At 45.1% G+C, this 23,154-nt stretch overlaps 1 protein-coding gene across 3 annotated transcripts in view; it reads left to right on the forward strand.

The window, feature by feature from the left end:
• The window catches only part of MGA (MAX dimerization protein MGA), an 872,134-nt gene that overhangs the window by 223,100 nt on the left and 625,880 nt on the right, over positions 1-23,154 (forward strand). For all 3 annotated transcript variants that reach the window (XM_069638800.1, XM_069638798.1, XM_069638799.1), the window contains exon 4: positions 16,381-16,471. In XM_069638800.1, the coding sequence (XP_069494901.1) occupies positions 16,381-16,471 (91 nt within the window). The remainder of the gene's footprint in view (positions 1-16,380; positions 16,472-23,154) is intronic.

The raw sequence follows: 23,154 nt of genomic DNA on the forward strand, positions 1-23,154 counted from the left end.
ACCTCGCACTTGCCACCAGCTGGCCCTTTCTATTTATTATTTATTATTATTATTATTATTTTTTTTTTACGCTACTTACCTTGTACTGCACTTCCCCCCCCACCTCCTCCCCCCTGCACTTCCTCCTTTTCCCCTTACCTCTGCACTTGCGCGATCTGAATGACACCTGGCCTAGTAGGATCGTTTGTCTGTTTTCCCCTTGTTTCCCTCCCTCCCTGCCTCGTCGCGCCTTGAAACACTTGTGTATAGGCGCGTTACAAATACCATATCATATCATATCATATCATACTGGACCAAACCCCAATTGGGCTATCTAGGAAGCTGGCTGCACTAGAAGGTTACGTAAAAGAAAACAAATTGAAAATCAATCCTGCAAAGTCGGAAATAATAATCCTCCAAGACCTTACAAGAAACAACAAACGGAATCCCAAAACTACACCGAAATGGAGGCTGTGTAACGACAACTTGAGATGTATAAAAAGGCCAAATACTTAGGAGTCTGGTTTAACAGTAACATAAATGATGCCCCCTGTACGGAGAGCATCATACAAAAATGCAAACAACTAGCATGCCAAGGGGTCATCATAAACAAAAAGTTCGGAAAATTTTCCTTACTACCAGTGTTAGCTCACTATAACCAAAAAGTCACCCCAACACTCATTTATGGCGCGGAAAGCGCCCTAGGAGCCCCTGCTACCCTGTGGCCACAGTTGGAAAACCAATACTGGAGACGAGTCCTGCAAATACAGAAAGGAATCTCGAGTGCGTGCGTCAGATATGAATTAAACCTTATCTCGCTGCAGGCACGAGTGTTATGGAACATGCTATCCATCTATCGGAAAATAATCATAGAAGACTGTACTCCGCAGTTTAAGATCTTACAGGAAGCGCTCAAAGGCAATTCCGAAACCGTGCTGTGCAGATGGGCAGCTGGCTGTAAAAATCAGCTAACGCAACTTGGCACGGACCAACTCACACTGCTAAACAACCCAACCCATGTTAAGAAAAAACTATGGGAACAGGACTGGTGTCTAACAGTGGATGCGCGAAATTGTCATAAACTGTTTGATGATGCACCCACTGAAGCCAAAGACCGTAAACGGATGCTGCAATACTTGATAAAGACACCCAATGCTCGACACAGAATGATCTACATGAAATTTCGTTTAAATCTATTCAACACAAGAGTGAGTCAAGCGACAAGAGCACGAAAAGCAACAGCAATGCTTAAATGTCGCTTTTGCAATAAACAAAATGAGACTCTCAAACACCTCACACTGTATTGTGAAAGTCTAAAAGACCTTAGATCTGTTCACTTAGGAAGCCTGGTACTACAGTATGACACATTATGTGGAGAGGACTTATGGCGCAAATTCCACAATCCAAGAGAAAAAGAAATCCTTGGGTTAACAAACTTTCTACAAAAACTAGAAATATTACTCAAAGTTGGATAAGAAAGGCGACAAACAGTGGGCCCCAAGACGATGGTGTACCGGAGAATTTGTGAGGCGAATTAGACCCAAAGACCAGCCGCTCTTTGTCGCCTGCTGACACCACGGAACTTCTCCCCACACTGTGGGTTGGGCATGGGAAATCTCTTTTCAAAAAGTTTTGTACAAACTAAATGAAATAAATATAAAAAAAAAAAAACATTTCAAATTTCACCTGATTGATGGCAAGTGTACTTGATAGAGATCACCGTGCAAAACATACTGAATGTTGCCCTCAAGCATTTTGCAATGTATTCTGCATTAGGGAGGGAGCGTAACATTACAACTGAAATCGGAACAGTTTATATGAATGTCACTGTCTAATAGTATCCTATGTAGGATTTACTTTATTTCATTCAAAGGATGATGTAATTGTAGTCGAAGTACCAGCATCCCCCTGTAACACAATACCTGTTTTCGCACGGTTGAAAACAGCTAAACGGAACCGAGACAATGGGATGCAGACAACAGTACATATAAAGAGAAATCTCCAAAATGACACCTAGTGTAAACAACCGACAGGATATATAAACAGTATTCATATTATTTCAAATTCCAAACAAAATACATTATCCTACTTGAAAAGTGAAATAAAATTACCTGATAGGCGCTTGAAGTTGTTGTTGACTCGTGAAAATAAATGGATGCACAATCTTGCGCCTTCATTTTCAGTGCATTGTCATGAAGTGGAAAAAGGGAAAATTAGATTTGCAATAGATATGTTGGAAAATGCAACTGTCGAGAATATAAACTTCTGCAAGTCTGTAGTGCTCATCATTGGTATACTGGATGTGTCTGTGGTTTTGTCACTTGTAAGGGTCTGTGCTTCCGTCAGTATGCATTCCTAAAAGAATGGACAAGTCAAGCAACCGATTACGAAAACATTATGCTTCTTGTGAAGGGCACTATGGCATTATTTTCCACGCTCATAATTACTTCATTTCAGTCTCAATAAACCAGGGACAGATGTGTAGTAAAATGTGCTATAGTTAAAATGTAATACAATCTGGTAAATATGCAAACTTTAGTTAGACACATTTACACCGAAAACACCAATCCATTCATGGAGGTACCTGATCAGTACCCCACCGCCTACAGCCAATTCATCATCCGGGACTCACCAGAGGCAGCGTGTGCATCAATAAAGTTGGAATTGCATTTGGAAGCAATTTACAAAACATTCTAGATCAACCCTTTTTTGTGTTTGTCGATTGGTTTTACATATCCTGGGTAAAGTGCAGGCTGCAGATGCGGAATCGATTGTCCCTCAAGTCTCCCTAGACAGCATGGGCTCTACTTTCAATCTCGTCCACCGCAAAACCACAATGTCCAACCCATTTTCTTATTAAATCAATATCCTTTAGGAATGTATGCAGGATTGTGCCCTGACTTTTGACATGGCTCCTAGAACAGAAACCCAAAACCATACAAGCAGGCTTTCTTGAAAAATCAAAAGGATCTCAAGGCATAAATTAGTTTTCAAAAATTGATTAGCAGAGTTTGCTAATAACATTTTTCTTGATTAGCAAACAAACCCATTTGATTAGCAATTGTGTAGCAATTGTGTACTAATGTTTTTAATGCCACCAGAAGATACTTGTACCCAAGATATAAAATGGGTAACAATACGCAGTTTTGTATACCGTTGAAGTAAGACATTAATGAGATAAGTCAGGCCTTGCAAATTGTTTCTGAAAAATGGTGCATGTCACCACAGACCGACTTTAGTTTGGCACATTGTTGCCACCCAGAGGCCAGCCATGCACAGTGAAACCTTTAACTGACATTTACTGCAAACAAAGTAAAGTTTAAATAAAAGTTTCCAATATCCCCTGCAAATGGTACTGGCCCTTCTTAAAATCTACTCTACTATACGAGTGGGTGAAAATAATTTGCGAGCCCTGGATGAGTGTCTGTAAAAAGATTAGCTGCATGAATGGACAGAAATAAATAGATATTATAGAAAGGCTCCTAAAAATGTTTGGCCAGCTCTCTCTACTGCAGGTGCAAATATATAATGCAATCATAATCATAGAGCAAAGTGAGCTCTGGAGGCCAACTACAGTGTACAGTTTTGCAGTAGGTAGATGCACAGACTGGATGAAACTATTGATCGCTACTTTACGTAAATATCAAGTTAGCTTTGTGTATTCATTATTTAAAATACTAAGCATAGTGGATGGCATAGCAGGCAGAGAACTGGGCAAACTAGGCAGAATATTATAGTTTGCAGCCATCTCACTTTCAGGGTAGCGGGTATAAGCCAACATGGCAGGATAGAATGCCAAGGAGTATGATTACCAGTTGCAAGCTGTATGTAACTAGCAGGCGACAGGACTAGGTTAGCCATCAAAGCATTTGGCTGTGTGGTCATGTACATTTTCAAAAGGGTCCACTCGTCAATATGATACATCTTCCCCAACAAAATTAAATCTAGTTGGCACTGAGATTTATATACACTTCACTGTAAAGCATGGAGACAATGCAGTGTTTTACAGTAGCAATACTGTAATTATGCATTATGTAACCTATTACATTTTTAGAAAAAAGGAATTGAAAGTCTTTTAAAAAAAATAACTAACACATAATGGTCTTTGGCAGACAGGATATAGTTAGCTTAATAGTATTATCCCAATTATTTCTGGTTTGCAATGATTTGAAAAATAAAATATGCGTAGCACTCCCACACAGGCCTTTTGGCACATGAGTGAAGGGGATGATTACTGCTGCACTCTTTCTGCATTCGCCCCTTTGAACTTCCAGTGAACAGAGAAAAGAGGGTGGAGAGAGCTCTGAAGGCAAGAGAAGAATGCAGGGTGAGCTGTGCTTTCATTGAACAGGGTAACTTAAATAGCTAACTTTGCTACACAAATGCCAATTTAATTAGCAAACCTACAGAATTGCATAGCAAATTGCTCCGCGACACTGCTTATTTTATGCCTTGGGATCTGTATTAAAGTACAAATAATTACAAAACAATTGTACTGAATGCATAAGATTGATGGAATTATATCACAGTTTTCTATGCAATGTTTGTTTTGGTCAAAGAAGCAAAACCTGTGTAGCGTAGTCGAATACTAAATACATACAGAATGGATTGAAATGACACAAATCGTAACGTGTTACTCGTCTGTTGAATGTACTTGTGCATCAAAAGGAAACCTGCTTATAGGGGTCGGAGAAAGATGCCATTCTATTACAATTGACAATGATGACATTTGCTATATATTGAGATCAGAACACTTGAAACATTAAACAATGGTAAAGTAATTGAGATGAATAAACATTACACTACTGGATACATTCGGTCGAAATAGATAGAAATTTTGAGATCAGAAAGAGATGAATATAGTGAAGTTACTAGTTGACCTGCCCTTACCTTGACTAACACACAATTAAAATCAGTAAGCAGGGGCGTTCGTAGTAGTAGAACACGTAGCATCATCAAGAGTTGACTTCCAGTGCTCACAGATGTTCGCCGGATAAATATCAAGGTGTTTATAAAGGATTAGAAACGTGGGTGTATGTGAATGTGACCTGTTTCTGGCGCGGTCTGCTTCAGGGGAGCCTGAAGACACTGGGTCTGGGTAGGCCATGTGAACAATGGCCCCTGTGCGGAAGATGCCTTTGAAGTGTACATGGTGTTTGACACCTTGCACGTTCCCATCCCTGCCAGACCTCTTGGCAGCGCACATCCACAAGTGCGAACTGCCATTGATAATAGAGGGGGGATGTATGGGCAAGAGGCATGCAGAAAAGGGCTGGAACAATGCTGAAGGGAGACACACTTATGTGGATTGCAGGGGCGCGATCTGCTTGATGGGAGCCTGGAGACACTGGGTGTGGGTAGGCCATGTGAACAATGACCTCTGTGCTGAAAGTACCTTTTGAAGTGTACATGGCGTGGTCTGCTTCAGGGGAGCCTGGAGACACTGGGTGTGGGTAGGCCATGTGAACAATGACCTCTGTGCTGAAGATACCTTTTGAAGTGTACATGGCGCGGTCTGCTTCAGGGGAGCCTGGAGACACTGGGTCTGGGTAGGCCATGTGAACAATGGCTACTGTGCTGAAGATACCTTTTGAAGTGTACATGGCGTTTGACACCTTGCACGTTCCTATCCCTGCCAGCCCTCTTGGCAGCGCACATCCACAAGTGCGAACTGCCATTGATAATAGAGCGGGGATGTATGGGCAAGAGGCGTGCAGAAAAGGCTGGAACATTGCTGAAGGGAGACACACTTATGTGGATTGCAGGGGCGCGATCTGCTTGATGGGAGCCTGGAGACACTGGGTGTGAGTAGGCCATGTGAACAATGACCTTTGTGCTGAAGATACCTTTTGAAGTGTACATGGCACGGTCTGCTTCAGGGGAGCCTGGAGACACTGGGTCTGGGTATGCCATGTGAACAATGGCTACTGTGCTGAAGATACCTTTTGAAGTGTACATGGCGTTCGGCACCTTGGCCGTTACCATCCCTGCCAGCCCCCTTGGCAGGGCACATCCACAGGTGCGAACTGCCGTTGATAGTGGAGGGTGGATGGATGGGCAAGAGGTGTGCAGAAAAGGGCTCCAACGCTGCTGAAGGGAGAGACACACTTGTGACGATTGCAGGGGCGCGGTCTGCTTCAGTGGAACCTGGAGACGCTGGGTCTGGGTAGGCCATGTGAACAATGGCCCCGGTGCAATCTGAATTGCAGTGTTGATTGTGTGAAACATGAAATATACATGCAGTTGAGCCCCAAAGATAAGAAATCAAAGCTAATTGAAGAGGCTGCGTCCATTTAAAAAAACTTCCCTTTTCTTTGCCTTATAAAATACCTCTCCTTGAACATATGCTGCTCAAATCGATTGCCTACACCCCCAGTTTTTATCCAGAGTGCCCCTTTATTCTCAGTCTGTTCTTTGTATTACCTTTTATAGCAGAGTAGTGTTTTCGATTAACTGTGTGCATTGTTAGTTTAAAAAGTTCCTATTTTTCTAGAATCTTGGTTGGGCATTCTTTCTTTTTGGAACCACCGTACAATTGTTTGTGTATACAGCTGTGTCCACTAGTACACCTTATGAAGAGTATATTTTGCCATCTGGCCACATTACTAAAGGAGGTATCCCTGTCTGGTTGTACCTGTTTCACCTTTGTCTGGCATTGCTGTGGGTTTACTAGTAGGGATGAGCTGGAGTGAACACTACTCATCCCCGTACACCTCCATAACAGTAGTCATTTTGTCACAGTACTTTGTTCCATACTTCCCCTGACTTTTACCTACTGTCTGTACCTGTGACTTGTAATTATGTGCAGGGTGTGATTGGTTTTGGTCTCTGAATCCACCTAGAGCTGCTTTGGGTTCAAGAAACTGGCCTGTCCGACATCTTAAATGGTAGTTTTTCTGGTGATTTTTTTTCCAGCATATGAATGTTAAGCTTTCAACATCCTCGGCCAGCAAAGTATCAATGTGTTTTGGAAGGTCAGATTAATTGCCAACCGCACAAGAGGGCAAAAGAAAAGCAAGTTAAAGAGAACCATCATTGTCAAAGCCAAGAGAAGGCAATTGAGAACCAAGTTGTGTATATACCCTATTGTCGGAGGGAGAAGGAATCAAAAGAGGGAACTGACCTAAACAAGCATTACATAAGCAGAGAAGGAGTGAGAGGAAACAATTATCAGCATTTTGTGAATTCACGATTGGTAAAACGAGAGTTGCAGAAAGGCTGCCCTTCTGACAGAAGCTGCATTGCAAGTGGCAATCAAAAGTGTGGAACAAACCGCACCAATGTGTCATGTTTTCCCAGAAGTAGTAGTCAAAATTGACGTTGTGGAAAGTCAAAAGACTTTGAGTTATATGAAGTAAAATTGTACTACAGAAGTACTTGTAGTAGTAGTTTCATTACTTCTGGCAGGAGAGTACACCACGGCAAGGGATTTTGTAGTTGTAGGCCTGGCAGGTGAGTGGATCAGGTAGAAGTCATTGAAGTATTGTGATGTGGTTAACATGTTGAAGTGGCAAGACCACAAAAGCACAATGTGAATGGCTAGTTAAATTTTGTGAACTGTTGCAGAATTATCCTGACCGAAGCCTCTTTGTTGATACTGTGGCAGTATATTTTCTGAGAAGCAGTTGTGTAGAACTCTCTATCACAAGTGGGGTGATACATATTTTGAACTGTTGGTGAAGTCCAAGTAAGACTTACGGAGCAAGAAGAACTTAATTGGAAATGTATTCTTTTGAACTGTGAATTGAAATCCTGTTTGGATCTGGGGAAGGGGAACTCGCCCCATTTACAAGGAGAAACAGTTAACAGGTTTAGAAGATTAATGTACATTTTGTTATATTTGAATTCCCATTTATTACCTTGTTGGGTTTGTTGTATGTACAAGTGTGAGGAACAGAATCCTTTTGCTAGTGTTTCCTTTAGTTATTTTGACAGGCAGGGAAATCCTTGTTAAGAGTAAGGATAGTGAGCGTTTATCCAACCTTGTTGAAATACTAAAATGGTGTCTCATGAAAAACCTTCACAAAGTTGTCTGCCTCACATTTCTGATCCCTCACAGGAGATTGAAAACTTATATCCTCGGTGTGAGGATCTCTTGATGGGAAACAATGCTTCTATAACTTTGCTTCTTCCCGAGCTGAATGTTTAGCGTTTGACAAATGGCTGACAGGTGGCATCCTGCTAATGTTTTAGGATGACTACTTTGAACTAGGCGAAGCTGTCTGTATGGAATACTTAGTGCCATTGTTCAGTGAAGGGAAAGTTGTCCATTTGCCAATTAGATCTTTGGCTCTGGAAGAGGGAGCCTTAGGATCTGTCGCGCATGGATGTCGCACATGGCCTTACGAACACCAATAATTTGAAGGATAGTTAAAGGGTCTTTGTTTTACAAGTAGCAATTTGAGCAGATTTCAGTTGCTAGCCAGGACTAAGCCGGACACGGTAATGGCTGTCCCTCTGTTGTCTTACGTGGGCTTCCCACCTTGCTAGCCCAGGCTACCCTGTCTCGGATGTAGGCCACTAGCGATCAGTAACCTCTACTGTCTAACATGCTTAGTACGCTGAGGGTCTAAAGTCTGCAGCCTTATCGCTCGTTTTCTCCATTAGTGATTTTCTTGGTGCAACCAAGCCTGACTCCCCAAAGCTGTTACATTTTACAATGAGAAATGGTGCCTTCCAACTGCTCCGGTTTTACCCAGTCTTTCATCTATTGTGCACTTGTATTTCTAGCCATGATAGCCTGAGCTTCCTCTCCCTTTCTGCACTCTTCATCTCCCCCCTGCTGTACTTTCTCTACCTTCTGTCTCTCTTTTGTCCCTCTGATGTTATCAAGTCTGGCACCTCTTCTTCCCTTCTCCGCCCCCTCAAATCTCCACTACTCTCCACACCTCTCCTCTACATTATGCTCCACCCCCTCCTTTTCTTAAATTTACCCTCCTTTCACTCTCCCAGTCACCCACCTCTGATTCACTCCCATACCCTTGTACTTAGTCTCACTCACTCTTCTCACAGTCCATAGGAGGCACCTTTACTCAAGTACCACGTTCTCTCTCCAACCAACACATCACCTTTAGAAAGGTGTTTTAGTGCCCTACACACTCCGTTCCAGCGTCCTTCTGCCTCCTTGTCTCTTGGTCCTCTTCCTTGCCCCTTGACCTTATCCAAACAACCCATAGTTCTCACTCCTGCATGGTCCTTTTTATAAGGCCTTTTGCACTGTTCTCGCGCTGCCTCATCTCCCTCCCATTTGTCACTGTGTTCATCCGGTTTCCAGGGCCAATCTTCTCCTGTCTTCCCATTCAGAGCAGGCTTCCCATGTCAAATATTTGAAATGGGCTTCTACACCCTGCCCCCCTTTCCTGTGTGTGTGTGTGTGTGTGCGGCCTCTTTTCGGTGGTCTGGTGGAGACATGGCGGTCCACCTCGTTGACCTCCTATGACTGGGAAGCATCGTCTCTGCCAGTGCAATCTCTGTATTGCGTGTCAATGATTGGTTTCTCTAGCTCTCTTGTGGGTCAGGTGTTTTGCTGGTCGCAGTTTTGAATGCTCGATCCCATAGTTCTGGAAGAAAGAAGAGCACACTAGCCAACAGAATTCAAGGTAGGTATGGGGTAATTAAGAGTGGTAATTTGTCTTGATCAGGCACCTTTTGAGGTGACAGATACCTGGCCACTTCCAACTCCATCACTGCTCCTCATGCCCACAACTGGCAGTGGCAATCACCCCGGTAGGCCTCCTGCCCTAGGACGGAGAGGGGTTCCTATGGCCCCCCCATTCCCCTTTGACAGGGTTGCACAATTATTGCTCTGCAGGTACTTCCCAGGTGTTTGGGCATGGCTCAGGCTTTCAAGAATAGTCTCCCCTGCTAAACTAGAGGTATCAGAGGAGTTCAATACCCCAACACGGAGCTTTGTTGGGCCACTGATTTTCTCCTGATGTTACTGGAACCAAGGTAGGGTGAATAGGGGATCCTCCCCATGCAGCAAGTGGAGTGATAGTTGGCTCCTTCGTCACCACATGCACAGTCACCAGCACCTGGAAAAGAAATACTCTGATTCTGCTGTAGTTGTATAACCTCAAGGGCATGAACCTTTTGCCACATTCTGTGGGTTCCTATGTATTATGGATTTCATTTTGCAGCCATATTTTATTTTTACTGTGTTAGGCAAAGTTTGTATGCAGTACCTTCTTGGAACACTACCAACAACTCTGGCTACCGGTATAGGAAACACAACCTTTGGTATAAGCTTGTACTACACATTTTTGGTAGCGTGTTGAGCAGCCAGGCTTATCTCAAGAGGGATCAGTGTGAGCTGTACGGGAGTTACACAGAGATTCACAGTGACAAGTATTCAAATAAACTCTTACACTCAAGGTTTAGTGAATAAACAATTATTAATTTATCAGTCCGTTAGAATAAGCCTTCTTCAAAAGAAGCAATATAATAACACACAAATACACTTCAATACTGTACACTCTTAGTTTCTAAATCAGTAAAGACCCTTTTGGGATGGCCACAGACACAACCTACACCCTCGGGTGACTTCAATGGCTAGGGTGTAGGGGACATTAAAATCTTACTGTTTGCATTTAGAGTACTGTTATAAATTGGTAAAAGGAAAAGATTATTAGAACAACAGACCACAAATATTCTTAAGCAGGCAAATACTTTTGGATCCCTACAGCAGAGTCATACAGTATAACTGGCAAGGCCAAAGTCAATGGGCAAAAGTCTTATATAGAATGAAGCACTTCTGGTAGTTAAGTAAAAAAGTCTTTGCACAATGTTTTAGAAGTCTTTGAAGAAAAGAAAAATCAAATGTAGGGCCACAAGCCGTTAGACATGTGAGTGGTAGAAGATGCAAGCAACTCTGCAGCAAGAAGTAAGTTCTCTCAGACTTTGTACAGTTACTTTGAACTGAAGAAAAAGTGTAGCAGATGACTTCTGTTTCTGTGCAGATCTCACTGTTCCTGGGCCTCAGTCGTGGGGACAAGAGGGAGGACTTCTGGGGACTCCTGCACTGCAATGGGACGGTCACCGCTCGCAACCGGCAATCTTCAAATCAGTGGCTGTTCAGTGTTTCAGCTCCTCGTGTCTACCGCAAATGGCAACACAGCGGTTCCTGGCTGTCAAGATGGGCTTTCCTTGCTTCTGGGGTCCCGCACTGTGTTGAGGGGGCTCAGGCTCAGTCAGTCCTGCTTCTTGGGAGTCCGGAGGATCTTCCTGGAGCTCTAGGCCAGCTTAAAAGCAACGGACAGAATCTGGTGTTCCTCTCCCTGGCTAGACGGTTTCCAGCAGCAACTCTGTGGAAATTCAACCAGCTCCGAGAAGGATGTCCAGGTGGCTTACTTTGGAGTTGATTGGTCCCACCAACTCAAAGGGAGAAGTCGTCCTTGCAGGGGCTTCTCTGTCGATACAAATTTCGAGTTTCAGCACAGCAGCAGGGCTTCACCGGGCAAACCAACGGTCCACGAGTTGCAGCAGGCGTCCTCTTCAAGTTCTTCGGTTCCTTCGTCGAGTGGTCGACTCTGCCTTCCAAGCCAAAAGCCTCGCCTTTTATTCTGTTCTCTCCCATAAATTCCAGCCTAGCTGTCATTCACCCAGCAGGGTGGCTGTCCTTGCCGGACAGTCAGCCCGGCCAATCACTACAGAGTGCATTAGGGACTCCTAGGAGACTAAGCACAGGGAGTTTCAGGCACCTCCCTCACTTCCTGCCTACCCCAGACACCCTGGAGCCAGAGGCAGGCTTCACTCGTGAAACCTGCCAAAAGCAAAGCGAACAATGGGACCAAACCTGGTTTGGCGCGCAGAGTAAATCTCAAGAAGGACATTTCCACAAAGAAATAGCGAAAAAAGATGATCAGGGCCGTTTTGACAAAAATGGTTGGGTGCTTTACTGCAGCTGCGAACGCAGCTTGTGGTAAATGCACACCACAGTAGTTAAAACGAAACCACTGCCACCAGCCATTCAGTGAGGAAAGGGTAACATAAAAATGTTACATGAGAAGCTAGACAAAGGGGATATTAGGTAACCCCTCCAGCACCCTATTGTAAGATAGTGTGTGCTGGGTCTAGAAAGTTACAATTGTAAGTAATCCTAATTTCAATTTACTGCTCTGGGAAACAGTAGTTTATCCCAGAGAGAAGGTATTTAAACCTTTGGGAAATATGAAAGACTTCCCTGTGCCACTGCACTGAAGGTGCTGTGTGACACAATGTAAAAGATGATGCCTATGGAGTTTGTCAAGGCTCCATAACCAAAAGAAACACAAAGCTCAGAAATCACATTAAAATACACGAGAGAGAGTGGGAAAAAAAGGATCTCACTCTCTCCAGGTTAAAAAGTAGTCCTAAAAATCCAGCAAAGTTGCTGGGGGTTTCGAAGGTGGAGGGAATTAGTACATTTCTGAGAATTCTCCCTAACACTTTTCATGCAAATACTTGGGCTTTTTTATTTTAAAGTGCAACTTGTATTTGAATGCCACATCCCTTTAGAATTGTATGAGTTTGCTTCTGCATCAGAAAAAAATGTGGAGCTTTCACACCTTGATGCTAAGCCTAAGGCATAGAAACCTCTGCGTTTTGCTATCGAGATCTACCGGAACACTCTGAATACCCAGGAGCTTCAGCAGCTAATCATGAAAACATTTATTCCTTTTAATTCTTTTTTAAAATGTATTGATTTGTGTCAGTAGTTTGCAAAAATATCAACACATACAAATTTAAGAATGTTCTCATTCACAAACACATCTCAAATTCATCCTCTTTCAATTCATAATATTTTAAAAATAGCGTCTCATTCATAAATACATTTTTCCACTCATTATTTAAAATTCATCAATGTATCACATATTATCCTAAGATCAATTTAACTTCTCATTTATAAAATGTTCTTCTACCAAAGAATAGTTGGCTCTTAAAAATCTAACCAGATCAAGAGTACCCTTCTCCCCTCCATTCTCGTTCCAGAACCATTCTGCACCCTAGCTCTCTTCTGTTGCCACAAATCTACCTCATATATTGTACCTTCAAAAATTTAATCTTTGTGCAATGAGACACCCAATGATTTAAAGTCTCTAACACATTTTCTTTGTTTACATAGCCCACATAGACGTTGGGTGCTGGTACACTTATTCTTACCCATCTATCTAGGGTACCCAATAGATTGAAACTAAATCTCATATACACATGTCTACATTTGTGGTCAAGAAATTTCTCAACATATTCTGGCAACTTCCTATAGGGCCTATGTTTTTCCAGTAAGGAGTGCAGCCTATATTTAGCGAGTGAGTCCTGATCTTCGCTCATAGGTCAATTTTGCTCTTTCTATAGACCTTCATTGGGTTACTATATATAGCCTTATTCATTCCTGGGTTTTCCAGGATTTGATCACACTCACCCATTAAATACGACAGTAATGAAATTTTTCCTTTCCAAAGCTATTTTGATGTTCTCATACAAAGAGTTATTAGGAGGAGCCAAGATCTTAACATATACCCTTATTTTCGAAATTTGAATGAGCCTCTTCCATGTGTCCAAACCAACTCATGACGAATTAGAACATACAGATCTCACAAAGGAAAGTTCAATAAGCTTTTCCAGTAAGTACTTTCTAGACGTTCCCATTTTAACCAAACTACATTCACCAATTCCAGCTTGTTGATTCCAACTCTTGTATGATGTCAGAAAGGTCTACGTTAACTAAGCAGGGGGCCAATACGCACCCCTGCCTAAGTCCTACATTGGTAATGACTGGGGATCACAGTTTACCCTTTGAGTCAAGACGAGCCTGTATGAATATTCCTGTATGTAGGTCTATGAGATGGTTCAATAGTCCACTCCGTATCCTCCAATCATGGAGTTTATTCCATAATCTGGCCCCGTCTACTGTATCAAATGCACAGGCCAGATCAATAGTGGCAATGTGCAAAGGAGGGGAATCTTTTTTTCTTAGCCTTTTCCATAAACGACTTAATCATGAGGCCATTTAATGTTCCACAGTTCTTCTGAAAGCCTGTCTCTTTTCTATTTGGCTTGCCGATACTGTTGGCTCAAGATGTTAATTCTTCCAACAGTAATCCTGCAACTAATTTAGATGAAGAATTTAATATTGCAATTGATCTGTAATTGCCTGGGCTTTTCGCATTCACCTTTTTTAAATCTGGGAACAACATCAGCCTTTCTCCAAGAATCTGATATTCGGCTTGTGTCACTGATGGATTTAAACTCCTATCCCAGTATAAAAGCCCATAGATTTAAATTAGACTGGTCTACTAGGTTTAGTACCCCGTCTGGATCTGATACTCTGCCTGCTTTAGATTTTTTAATCAGTCTCTCCAGGTCATACTGGTACCTTGTTCCTGACCATTTTGGCAACAGGCAGAGTTTGAAGTTAAGACATGTCACCGGTTTATGAAACTTGCCCCAAATATTCATTCCAAATCCCCTCCGAGATGTTAGCTGTACCCTCTTGAATCCTTTGTTTTTTCACATCCAGGCTATTAATTGCGGCCCAGAACTTTGCTGTATTGAACTTCATATCGAAGCCCAACATTTCTTGTGCCAACTCAATTGCCTGATGTATTCTATAGAACTTCATTCAGTTTCTGAAATGTTGTTTGAGCTTCTTTATCGATATGTCAACCTGTTGGTAGCTATTAGTTGTATTTGGGGCCCTTGCGCATTGCGCTCCTCAAGACTCGTCTTGTACTGTTTGATCATATCCCTTTCTTCCAATAAAGCCATTCTGTTTCAATTTAGATATTTCATGCAACACTATGGCCTGAAAGTCTTGGAGGATTTTCATCCAATTGGACCACCTGATTCTATTTTTATTTTAGCGTTTGTTTCTAAATTCGCAAGACCCATACTCGACTCTGCTCTATAGCCCCCCAGGAATAGAGAAACCGAGAGGTATGCAGGATCACTAGCCTAACACCCCTTCCCCCCCCTCACCCCCAAGACCTTTTCAGAAACGGATATATAGTCCAATGTGGATGTACTTGCCCCCCCCCCCCTCCTCCATGTCTCTTCCCCAGTCAAATCACCAGTGGTGTTCCTAGTTAGCTTATGCAAATTCCAAGTAGTCACGTGTCCAGCCCACTTTCTACCTCTCGAGGTGAAGTTTTTATTGTTTTTCTCTAATTCCATCCCACCCCCCCACCCCCTTTTCTGGTTTATTTTAGTTAACTTTAGTTACTTTTCCTCTACCTTACAATTTAGGTCACCCGTAACAACTGCCCCTGGAAGAGAATGTCTACAATGCAAGGTCAGTCAGCAAGGCATTTATGGTTTCAAACAACTCGTCATCTTCCGTCTTTGTCGGGTTCCAATACATATTTATTCAGAACGCTTCGAAGGCCTGTCCACGCTTTGTATCATTCCAAGATAATTTAATCTCTAGGAGATCTTTCAAATCTATAGGTATTTCCTCTATCACGGGACAGAAGGAATTTTTAATTCCGAATAAGTCCCCCACTAGGGTGACCCACAGCCCCCTTAACTGCCTCTCTAAGGACCATTGTGTAGCCATCCATTTTATGAATTTCGGTTAACAAGACCTCCCGGAGAGCCACTATATCAATTTCTGGCAGGCTGGGGGCGTCCTTTACAGAATTTATACCACTATTGTAACCCTGGCTATTCCAAGACAACAGTTAAGACCTTTCATTTCCCCCACCTAGAGTACAGACTTTTCCCTTCTGTCTTTCGAAGCTAGTGCACAAGCTAACCACGACTAGTCTTCCACATTTTCTTTCACCATTTTTCTAGCAGGTCTCATTTTCACTAACCTCTCCCCTCATCAAAAATAGATGCCTCAGCTAGCACTGACAAGCAGTACAATGCAGGCATGGTATACACTCCTCACAGGTCACTGTAAAAGTTCTAGTACACCGCTGTCAGAATGACAATGGTTTGTTACCAGTTATAGTGGTAATGCTTAATTGAAAACCTTCCAATAATCAACAACAGTTTGTTAAAATAGGAGGACCCTGTGACTCACACTTGTTGATTTGGGATTAAATAACAGATCTCCTTTTTTTAAAAATTCTAAATTGAATTTATTGTTTTGAAGATAACACAGAGAAGCAATACACGAACAGCTCCATCTCAATACAGAAGTGCAAAATATACATTAATTGATCTTAGCAATCATATTTACGAAAGGAAAGAAAGAAAAAAAGGGGTTTCTAATAACAAGGGTGGGGGCAGCGAAGCATAGAAATCGTTACTCACCCCAAATCGCCTCATACTTTTAGTGCTGTTCCTTAGCATGGGAAGACACTCTGCATCCTAGAAAGAAGAGACAAACTCTGCAGCCTTCTTATATTCTGTATGTTTTCTCAATTGTGGCCCAATCAAATATTCAAGCATCTTACTCTTGTGTAAACCTTTCTTTAGGAAGCCCTTGATATTCACACTGTGGATAAACCTGTGGGACGAAAAGGACTCCAGAACTCACCAACACCTTTACCAGGTGTCGAAGATACAGGTAGGTCTGATGTTTTACATAACTGAAGTTGCCTGTTCACAGGTGAGGAAGGAGTTTGATGCAGAGAATCGAATGACTGAGAAGCAAGCACCATTTTCAGACGATTTGTGGGTTCTTGCACTCTGCAGCTTGGCATCAAATAGACAGCATTTGCACAATGTTGCATTCTTTACATGATTTGTGATTTTGTGGCACTCTGGCTTTTCTTTTTTATTTCAAATTCTCTTTTGTTTGAGGTTTTACATTTTGTTTGAGTGGGGCAGATTGGAGCATAGCCATAATTTGTATTGCAACTCCCAAGGTAAGGTGCAGCTACAATCTTTTTTTCTGTAGATCAATGTTTTACTGAGGAATCTTTGGGTTTCACTTTTTGCACCACCCACTTACATTCATCCAATCCCGCTCCCATGTTGCCTGATAGGATTTGAAACACAAGGTGCCACCACCTGTGCCTGGACTTTATGTGCAGATCTGGAAATAATAGGGACTCCTCAGAAAAGTTGAAAACCATGCAGGGTTTGTTTGAGTGAATTAGTGGGAACGTTTCTATAGTCCCTAAAAAATGAAATGGCCACTAGTCACAACGTTAAAAGCAGAAAAGGAGGCTGAATGTAATTGTTGTACTCTTACGTCCCGCCCCTTTCCTCTATACTTGTGGGTATTCCAGGACGAGGGCATGCTTGGCCACAGACTTTGCCTCCTCAAGCCATGCATCCAGGCCTTGCACCTCAGTCCTTTTCTCTGTTTGGTCGGGCCGGATGTTCATCACCAGTGGGTGATTGTTCCCGCCCTTTCTTTTGTCAATATTCTTCCTTCTCGTCTCCAGTGTTGTTTTGTTTTTATTTTATTTTTATTTATTTTTTTAACCTGCTCATGCCGGGACAAAAGGGGTTTGCCAAAAACCAGGCAGTGCTGTCGCAGGTCAAAATGGACTCCACCTCTTCACAAGTTCCATCTTCTGGGACTTGGAACTACGTCAGGGACTTTGGTGGAGCAACCCAAATCCACTCCTAGTGAGTCATTGGGACAGGATCTTTCGGAGTCGGTTCCGAGGGCTTTAGGGGAGAATGCCCCCCCCCCCAGGTACAGTGGTTGACTCCGACTAGAACGTCTCTGCCCACTACTCTGTCTATGCCGGTCACCTCCTCACTTACGTGATGGTCATGCTCTTCTCCAACTAGAGGCCTATTCCTCAGACACTGATGCATTTGGATGCCGTGAAGGAGTATTTCAAAGGCATCTTTAGAGAGATAATGCAAACCCCTCCAAGGATCCCGGATCCGAGACCGTGGAACCCCAACCTCTGCCACTACTCCCTTGTGATCCTGCACCTCCTGCCGCTCCCTCGATTCAGGAAAAGACTTGCAGTCACAGCAGATCTGGACCTCACCGAGGCTGGGGAAGAAATCCCATTGTCAGCGATGTTTTTTCATGACAGGCTCATGGACCTTATGGGCTTTCCTGAAATCCCAATCCCAGACGCACCACCTTTGGAGGAGGGGGTGTTGGCGGCGGCACAGTCAATCAAGAAGTCTGACACAATGGGGATTGTCCTGCACAAGGACGTGCTAGCAGAGGCAAAGTGAATCTGGAGTAAGCCACATTTGGTCACTCCCACAAATAAAGATTGACTTTCGTTATAGGCTGTGGTCTGCAATGGTCCTTCCCGCAACTGTCTTCTTCAGTTGTCGGAGCAGCGCAATGTTTTCAAAGCCACAACAGTGGTGTCCTCTTCTGCGCTTCCGGTGCTCAGCAAGGCGGATTGTATCCTTGAGGTCCTGGCCAAGACGGTGTTAACAAACTACGCTTTGCAGCTCAGGCAAGCCAATGCCACAGCGGTTTTGCAGCCATGAATCGACAGCTATGGAAAAATCGGAGTTTGAGAAGTTCATTCCTCAGTACCGATTGGACAAGTTCAAGGGTGGTCTGGCAGACGCTAGAATGGTCGTGCAGGACCACTTGGAAGCGGCTGCACACCATGTCGACACATTGGCTAGGGGTGTAGCGTTGGGCGCAGATGCGTGCAGACAGGTGTAGCTGCATGCTACAAAATTCACAAAGAAGTTGCAGGATAAGGTGCTTGACCTTCCGTTTGAGGGTGTGGATCTATTCCACAACTCAGGAAATGATGAGCTGGCTAAAAAGAAAGCCACTACCCTAACAACAAAGTAGTTGTCGGTGCTGACAAAGTCAGCCCCCCTCCAAACAAGCACCTTAGTTCCGATCAGAGGTGCGGTCCATGTCTTTTTCTAGATTCGGGGGATTCCAGGAGCGAAAGGCGGGACTGTAGGACAGATCACTCAGCATGCAGCGGAAAGAGCAGCAGAAAACTACTACCAGGGTTTTTCTCTCTCAACAAGCTGCATCAACCAGCTCCTCCAATGACAAACCAACCCAAATGATTGCCTTGTTCGGTCCCGCAGGACTTCAGTGTGGAGGAAGGATCTCCTTCCACTGGGAGGCCGGCAGGGCCATAACCAAGGACTCATGGGTGGTGTCTGTTGACAGCAGGGTGGGTCAGACTCCTCCCCTCACCCCACCAGCCCCCTTTCCATTCCCCATTGAAGCAGGATGGGTCCCTTTTGGCTAACCTTTTCATAAATGTGAATAATCTTCCTGCCCTGTGTCAACCCCAGAACTGTTTGCTTGGACTTGGTAATTATTTTTCCTTGTCCCTAGGTGAGTGAGAATCTTTTGTTTCCCCCACTCACCTAGTCTCTTACTCTTTTTATGGGTGACCTTTTCTTGTCTCTGTAGTGTGTGATTGGAGTTATAATTTCCTATAGCTTTGGGCTTAGGCTGGGCTTTCCATTAATAATTGATCTTGTTATATCTTGCGTGAAATACTGTTCCCAAGAGGTAAAGTGGGATTCCCATCCCCTTCACGTTTCATATAGTGAGTCGGCACACCCCACCAAGTGGAGTGCTGGGGAGATACACTGTATCCCCTTTTTCACTTACCTGGTAAAATAGATGTTAAGATTACAAGTTAACTTGAATGGCTGGTGGCAGTGAAACTACTTTTTCTCTAACATTCGGTCTGGCATGAATTCACATGCTCATGAATATTCCCCGTCGTCAGGCTGGGAATCCTCGGTAAAAGAAAAACAGTTTCACTTAAAAAACTATATTTCTCCCAATCATTGTCCTCTGGGTCATACTGCCCCTAGCCAATGACAGTCCTCTTCCTAAGCCCCTCCCCTGGCAGCCATCTTCCGATTTTTACCGCACGCTTCAGTGTTGGGAGTCTTCGAGTTTTGCTCTGTGAGCTACCTAGATTTTTTAGCGGAAAAAAGTTCTATATTTGTTCGTAAAGAGCCTGTGTGCTGTTCTCTCCATCTGCCGACAGCGGGGATCCGTTGTCTGTGAAGTTCAGCGCCCTTCAAGGGCGAAGATCATCAAAGTTTCCAGAAGGCCATCGGGCCTACTTCGCACCCTCCGACTATGAAGGAGCAGAAGAAAGAAGGAAGATCCCTCTTCAAGCCCTGCACCAAGTGCGGGCTCTGAAATGTGTTTGTGGAGGACAAGCACCTACAATGCCTCTACTACCTGCATCTGGACCACAAGAATGTAGATTGTGAGATATGCTGCGGATTCCCGAAGAAGACAATGGACAGGCATAGTAGACTGGCGCCATTGCTGAATGCCAAGGCCTCTGCCCCGTGCCCCGAGCAGGGGCATGCCTCAGCCAAGGCCGGTCGGTCCGAGGAGTGGGCTTCTAAGTCCTGTGAGGGCGCCTCATCCGCGGGGCCCAAGATAAGGCCAAGCACGCAAGTCCGGCTCCATCGCAGTTGCTGGGGAAGCGGGTCCCACGGCAGACTGGGCACCATCGACATCACCCTCCGCCTTCATTGCCAGCCGGCAGTCAAGCTCCTCCTAGAAGAGAAAATCTGCTAAGGTGCCGGAGAAGCCAGAGAAGCCGCTGAGAGAGGAGAAGGCAGAGCTGCCCAAGAAGGCCCAGGCGGCACAGAAGAGGTCTTCGTCAACGATGGAGCTTGTGGCGGCTGCTCTGTCGAATGCTAAAGGGGCTGACCCTGAGAGGGTAGCCACCACAGCGCCAAAGGTATCCCTCCCTCCGAGGCGAGAAGCTTCCTTGGTGACTTTGACGAGGTCTGCCGGCACTCTGGAGATGAGGGGCACTGCCTCAGAACCCGGTTACAGCCCCTCTGTGTGGAAAAGGGGGGGTGGGCAAGGAGGACCCGGATCAGTCTCAGGCAGTGGCCCAAGCCATGGAAATTTCATCCACGGTGGACGAGGATAAAAAGTCCCTATACACGCCTAGTGTTCCAATCATGCCAGTTCTGCCGAGGGATGCGTCTCTGGACATGCTATCAAACCTCCACACCTTGGTGTTGAAGATCCAGAAGAGGCTGTCACAAGGGCCTTTTCCAACGGTCCCCCAGGACCCCCATCAACAGCTGACAAAAAAAGAAAGGGACATGATGCTTCCCCTTTTCAGCCTCCTCACTCGCGTCGGGTTCCATCTCTCCCAGCATTCCTGGAAAGGAGGAAGGATACGGCCACGACGACGATAGGACAAGGTGGGATTGTTACATTCCAAGATCGTCAAAGCCTTCGAGCTGTTCCAGCTCATGCCCGAGGAGACCAGGAAGAAGGGTTTCCTGTACCAGAGACGTGAGGCCAAGAGGAAGACAATCATGGCGGTACCCCTCCTGGGCGACGTGTGGAAGGAAGGTACTACCTCAAGTCGCAGAAATTCAGGATGGTCACGTTGCAGCACATGCTCGGCCAACTGGAAAGGGGGGGATGTCTTGACGTCGCTGGACCTGGAGAACGCCTTCTTCCATGTCCCCATTCACAGGAAACACCGCATGTTTCTACACTTCGTAGTGCAGGGACAGTACTACCAGTTCAAGGCCCTGCCCTTTGGCTTAAAATCAGTCCCCAGAGTGTTTACGAAGTGCCTGGCACCGGTGTTGGCCCATCTGCATCTACGAGGGATTCACTTATACCGGTACCTCGACGACCTGCTCATCCGGGCACGCGTAGTTGACATCGGGCACACAGAGCCAGCTATCAAGCTGCAGAGGAATCTGGGATTCTGCATCAATTATCCAAAGTCCTGCTGACACCATCGCAGAACATGCTGTTTCTGGGAGCCAGGCTCGATGCAGCGTCCTGCCTAGTATCTAGTCGCGCTCTGAAACACTTGTGTACGAGCGCGATAGAAATAAAATATGAATATCAATAGCATCGCCCTCGCAGGAGAGGGTCGCGGCCATTTAGGGGAAAGTGCAGCGGCTGCTGCTGATGAATATGGCCACGGTGCGGACCATCAAGTCATTGCTCCGCATGATGTCCTGCATCAACCTCATCCGACTCTGCAGGTTACAGATGCAACCTCTTCAGGAGTTCCTAGACGCTTGCTGGGTGCATGTGTCAGGGAAACACTGCAGACAAGATCGCTCTGGACTACAAATTCTGTCGGGTGATAACCTGGTGGGGCGACCGCTCTAACATTGCTTGTGGCACGGTTTCAGAACCCTCCATTCCAGGACACGGTCACGACAGACGCTTCCCGGGAAGGCTGGGGAGCCCATCCTTCACACCAGAGGCCTATTGCTGCCGGAGGAGAAGGATCTCCATATCAACATCCTGGAGCTACTGGCAGAGTTCTGGGCCCTCAAGTCGTTCTGTCCATCTCTGAAGGGCAAGGGGGTGGGGACCTTCACGGGCAACACCACCACACGATGTTCTACATCAGGAAACCAGGGGGCATTCACTTCCCCGCGCTCTCCAAAGAAGCGCCGAAACTGGCGCTGAGTTGTCGGACAAGAAATGTTCCTCGTCCCCCTTCACCTAACGGGAGTCAAGAACACCATCACAGACTCCCTCAGCAAGGACTTGCACTCCTGCCGCGAGTGGGAACTTCGGTAGGATCAGGTGGACCACATCTTCATCAAGTGGGGCAGTCCCCAGATCGACCTGTTTGCGACAGCGGCGAACTCCAAATGCCAGAAGTTCGCCAGCAGATTCCATCAGCCGAGGAGCCTGGGGTAGGTGTTTTCCTTTCCATGGAAAGGGATGTTTCTGTACGTGTTTCCTCCGTTGCCTCTCCTGCTACGCGTCATCAACACACTCACCCAGTGTCTGTGCAGGATGATACTCATCGCCCCGGCTTGGCTGAGGAAGATTTGGTAGCCGGACCTTCTCAGCCTGTCAGTGTTGCCATCGGTCAAGCTACTAGTGGTCCCGGATCTTCTCACCAGAGAAGGAGGTGCAATCCTGCATCCCGACCCAGGATCGCTCAACCTGAGGGCGTGGCTCTTGTAGCCCTAGAGTCTGGAGTATATGAGGTGCCGGCGGACTGCAGTGAGGTCCTCGCCAAGGCCAGGGCATCGTCAACCGTGAAGTGCTACGGTCACAAGTGTAAGAATTTCGCTACATGGTACTGGTCGCAGAAGATGACTCCTGAGAATCACAGCCTGCAGATTCTTCCGTACTTGCTATCCTTGACCATGGCTGGACTGGCACACGCCTTAATCAAAGTACATCTGGTGGCTATCTCCCTCTACACCAGGTCTGCAGGAAGGTCTTCACTTTGGTCTCATCCGCTCGTCAAGGAGTTCCTCAAAAGACTTTGTCTCGATCTTTCCTGCTGGTGAAGGCGCCTGCCCCGGCGTGGGAACTCAACGTGGTTCTGACAAGGCTCATGGGGGGGG

Source organism: Ambystoma mexicanum, chromosome 14 (assembly GCF_040938575.1).
Source record: "Ambystoma mexicanum isolate Mex_15411 chromosome 14, UKY_AmexF1_1, whole genome shotgun sequence".
Lineage (NCBI taxonomy): Eukaryota > Metazoa > Chordata > Amphibia > Caudata > Ambystomatidae > Ambystoma > Ambystoma mexicanum.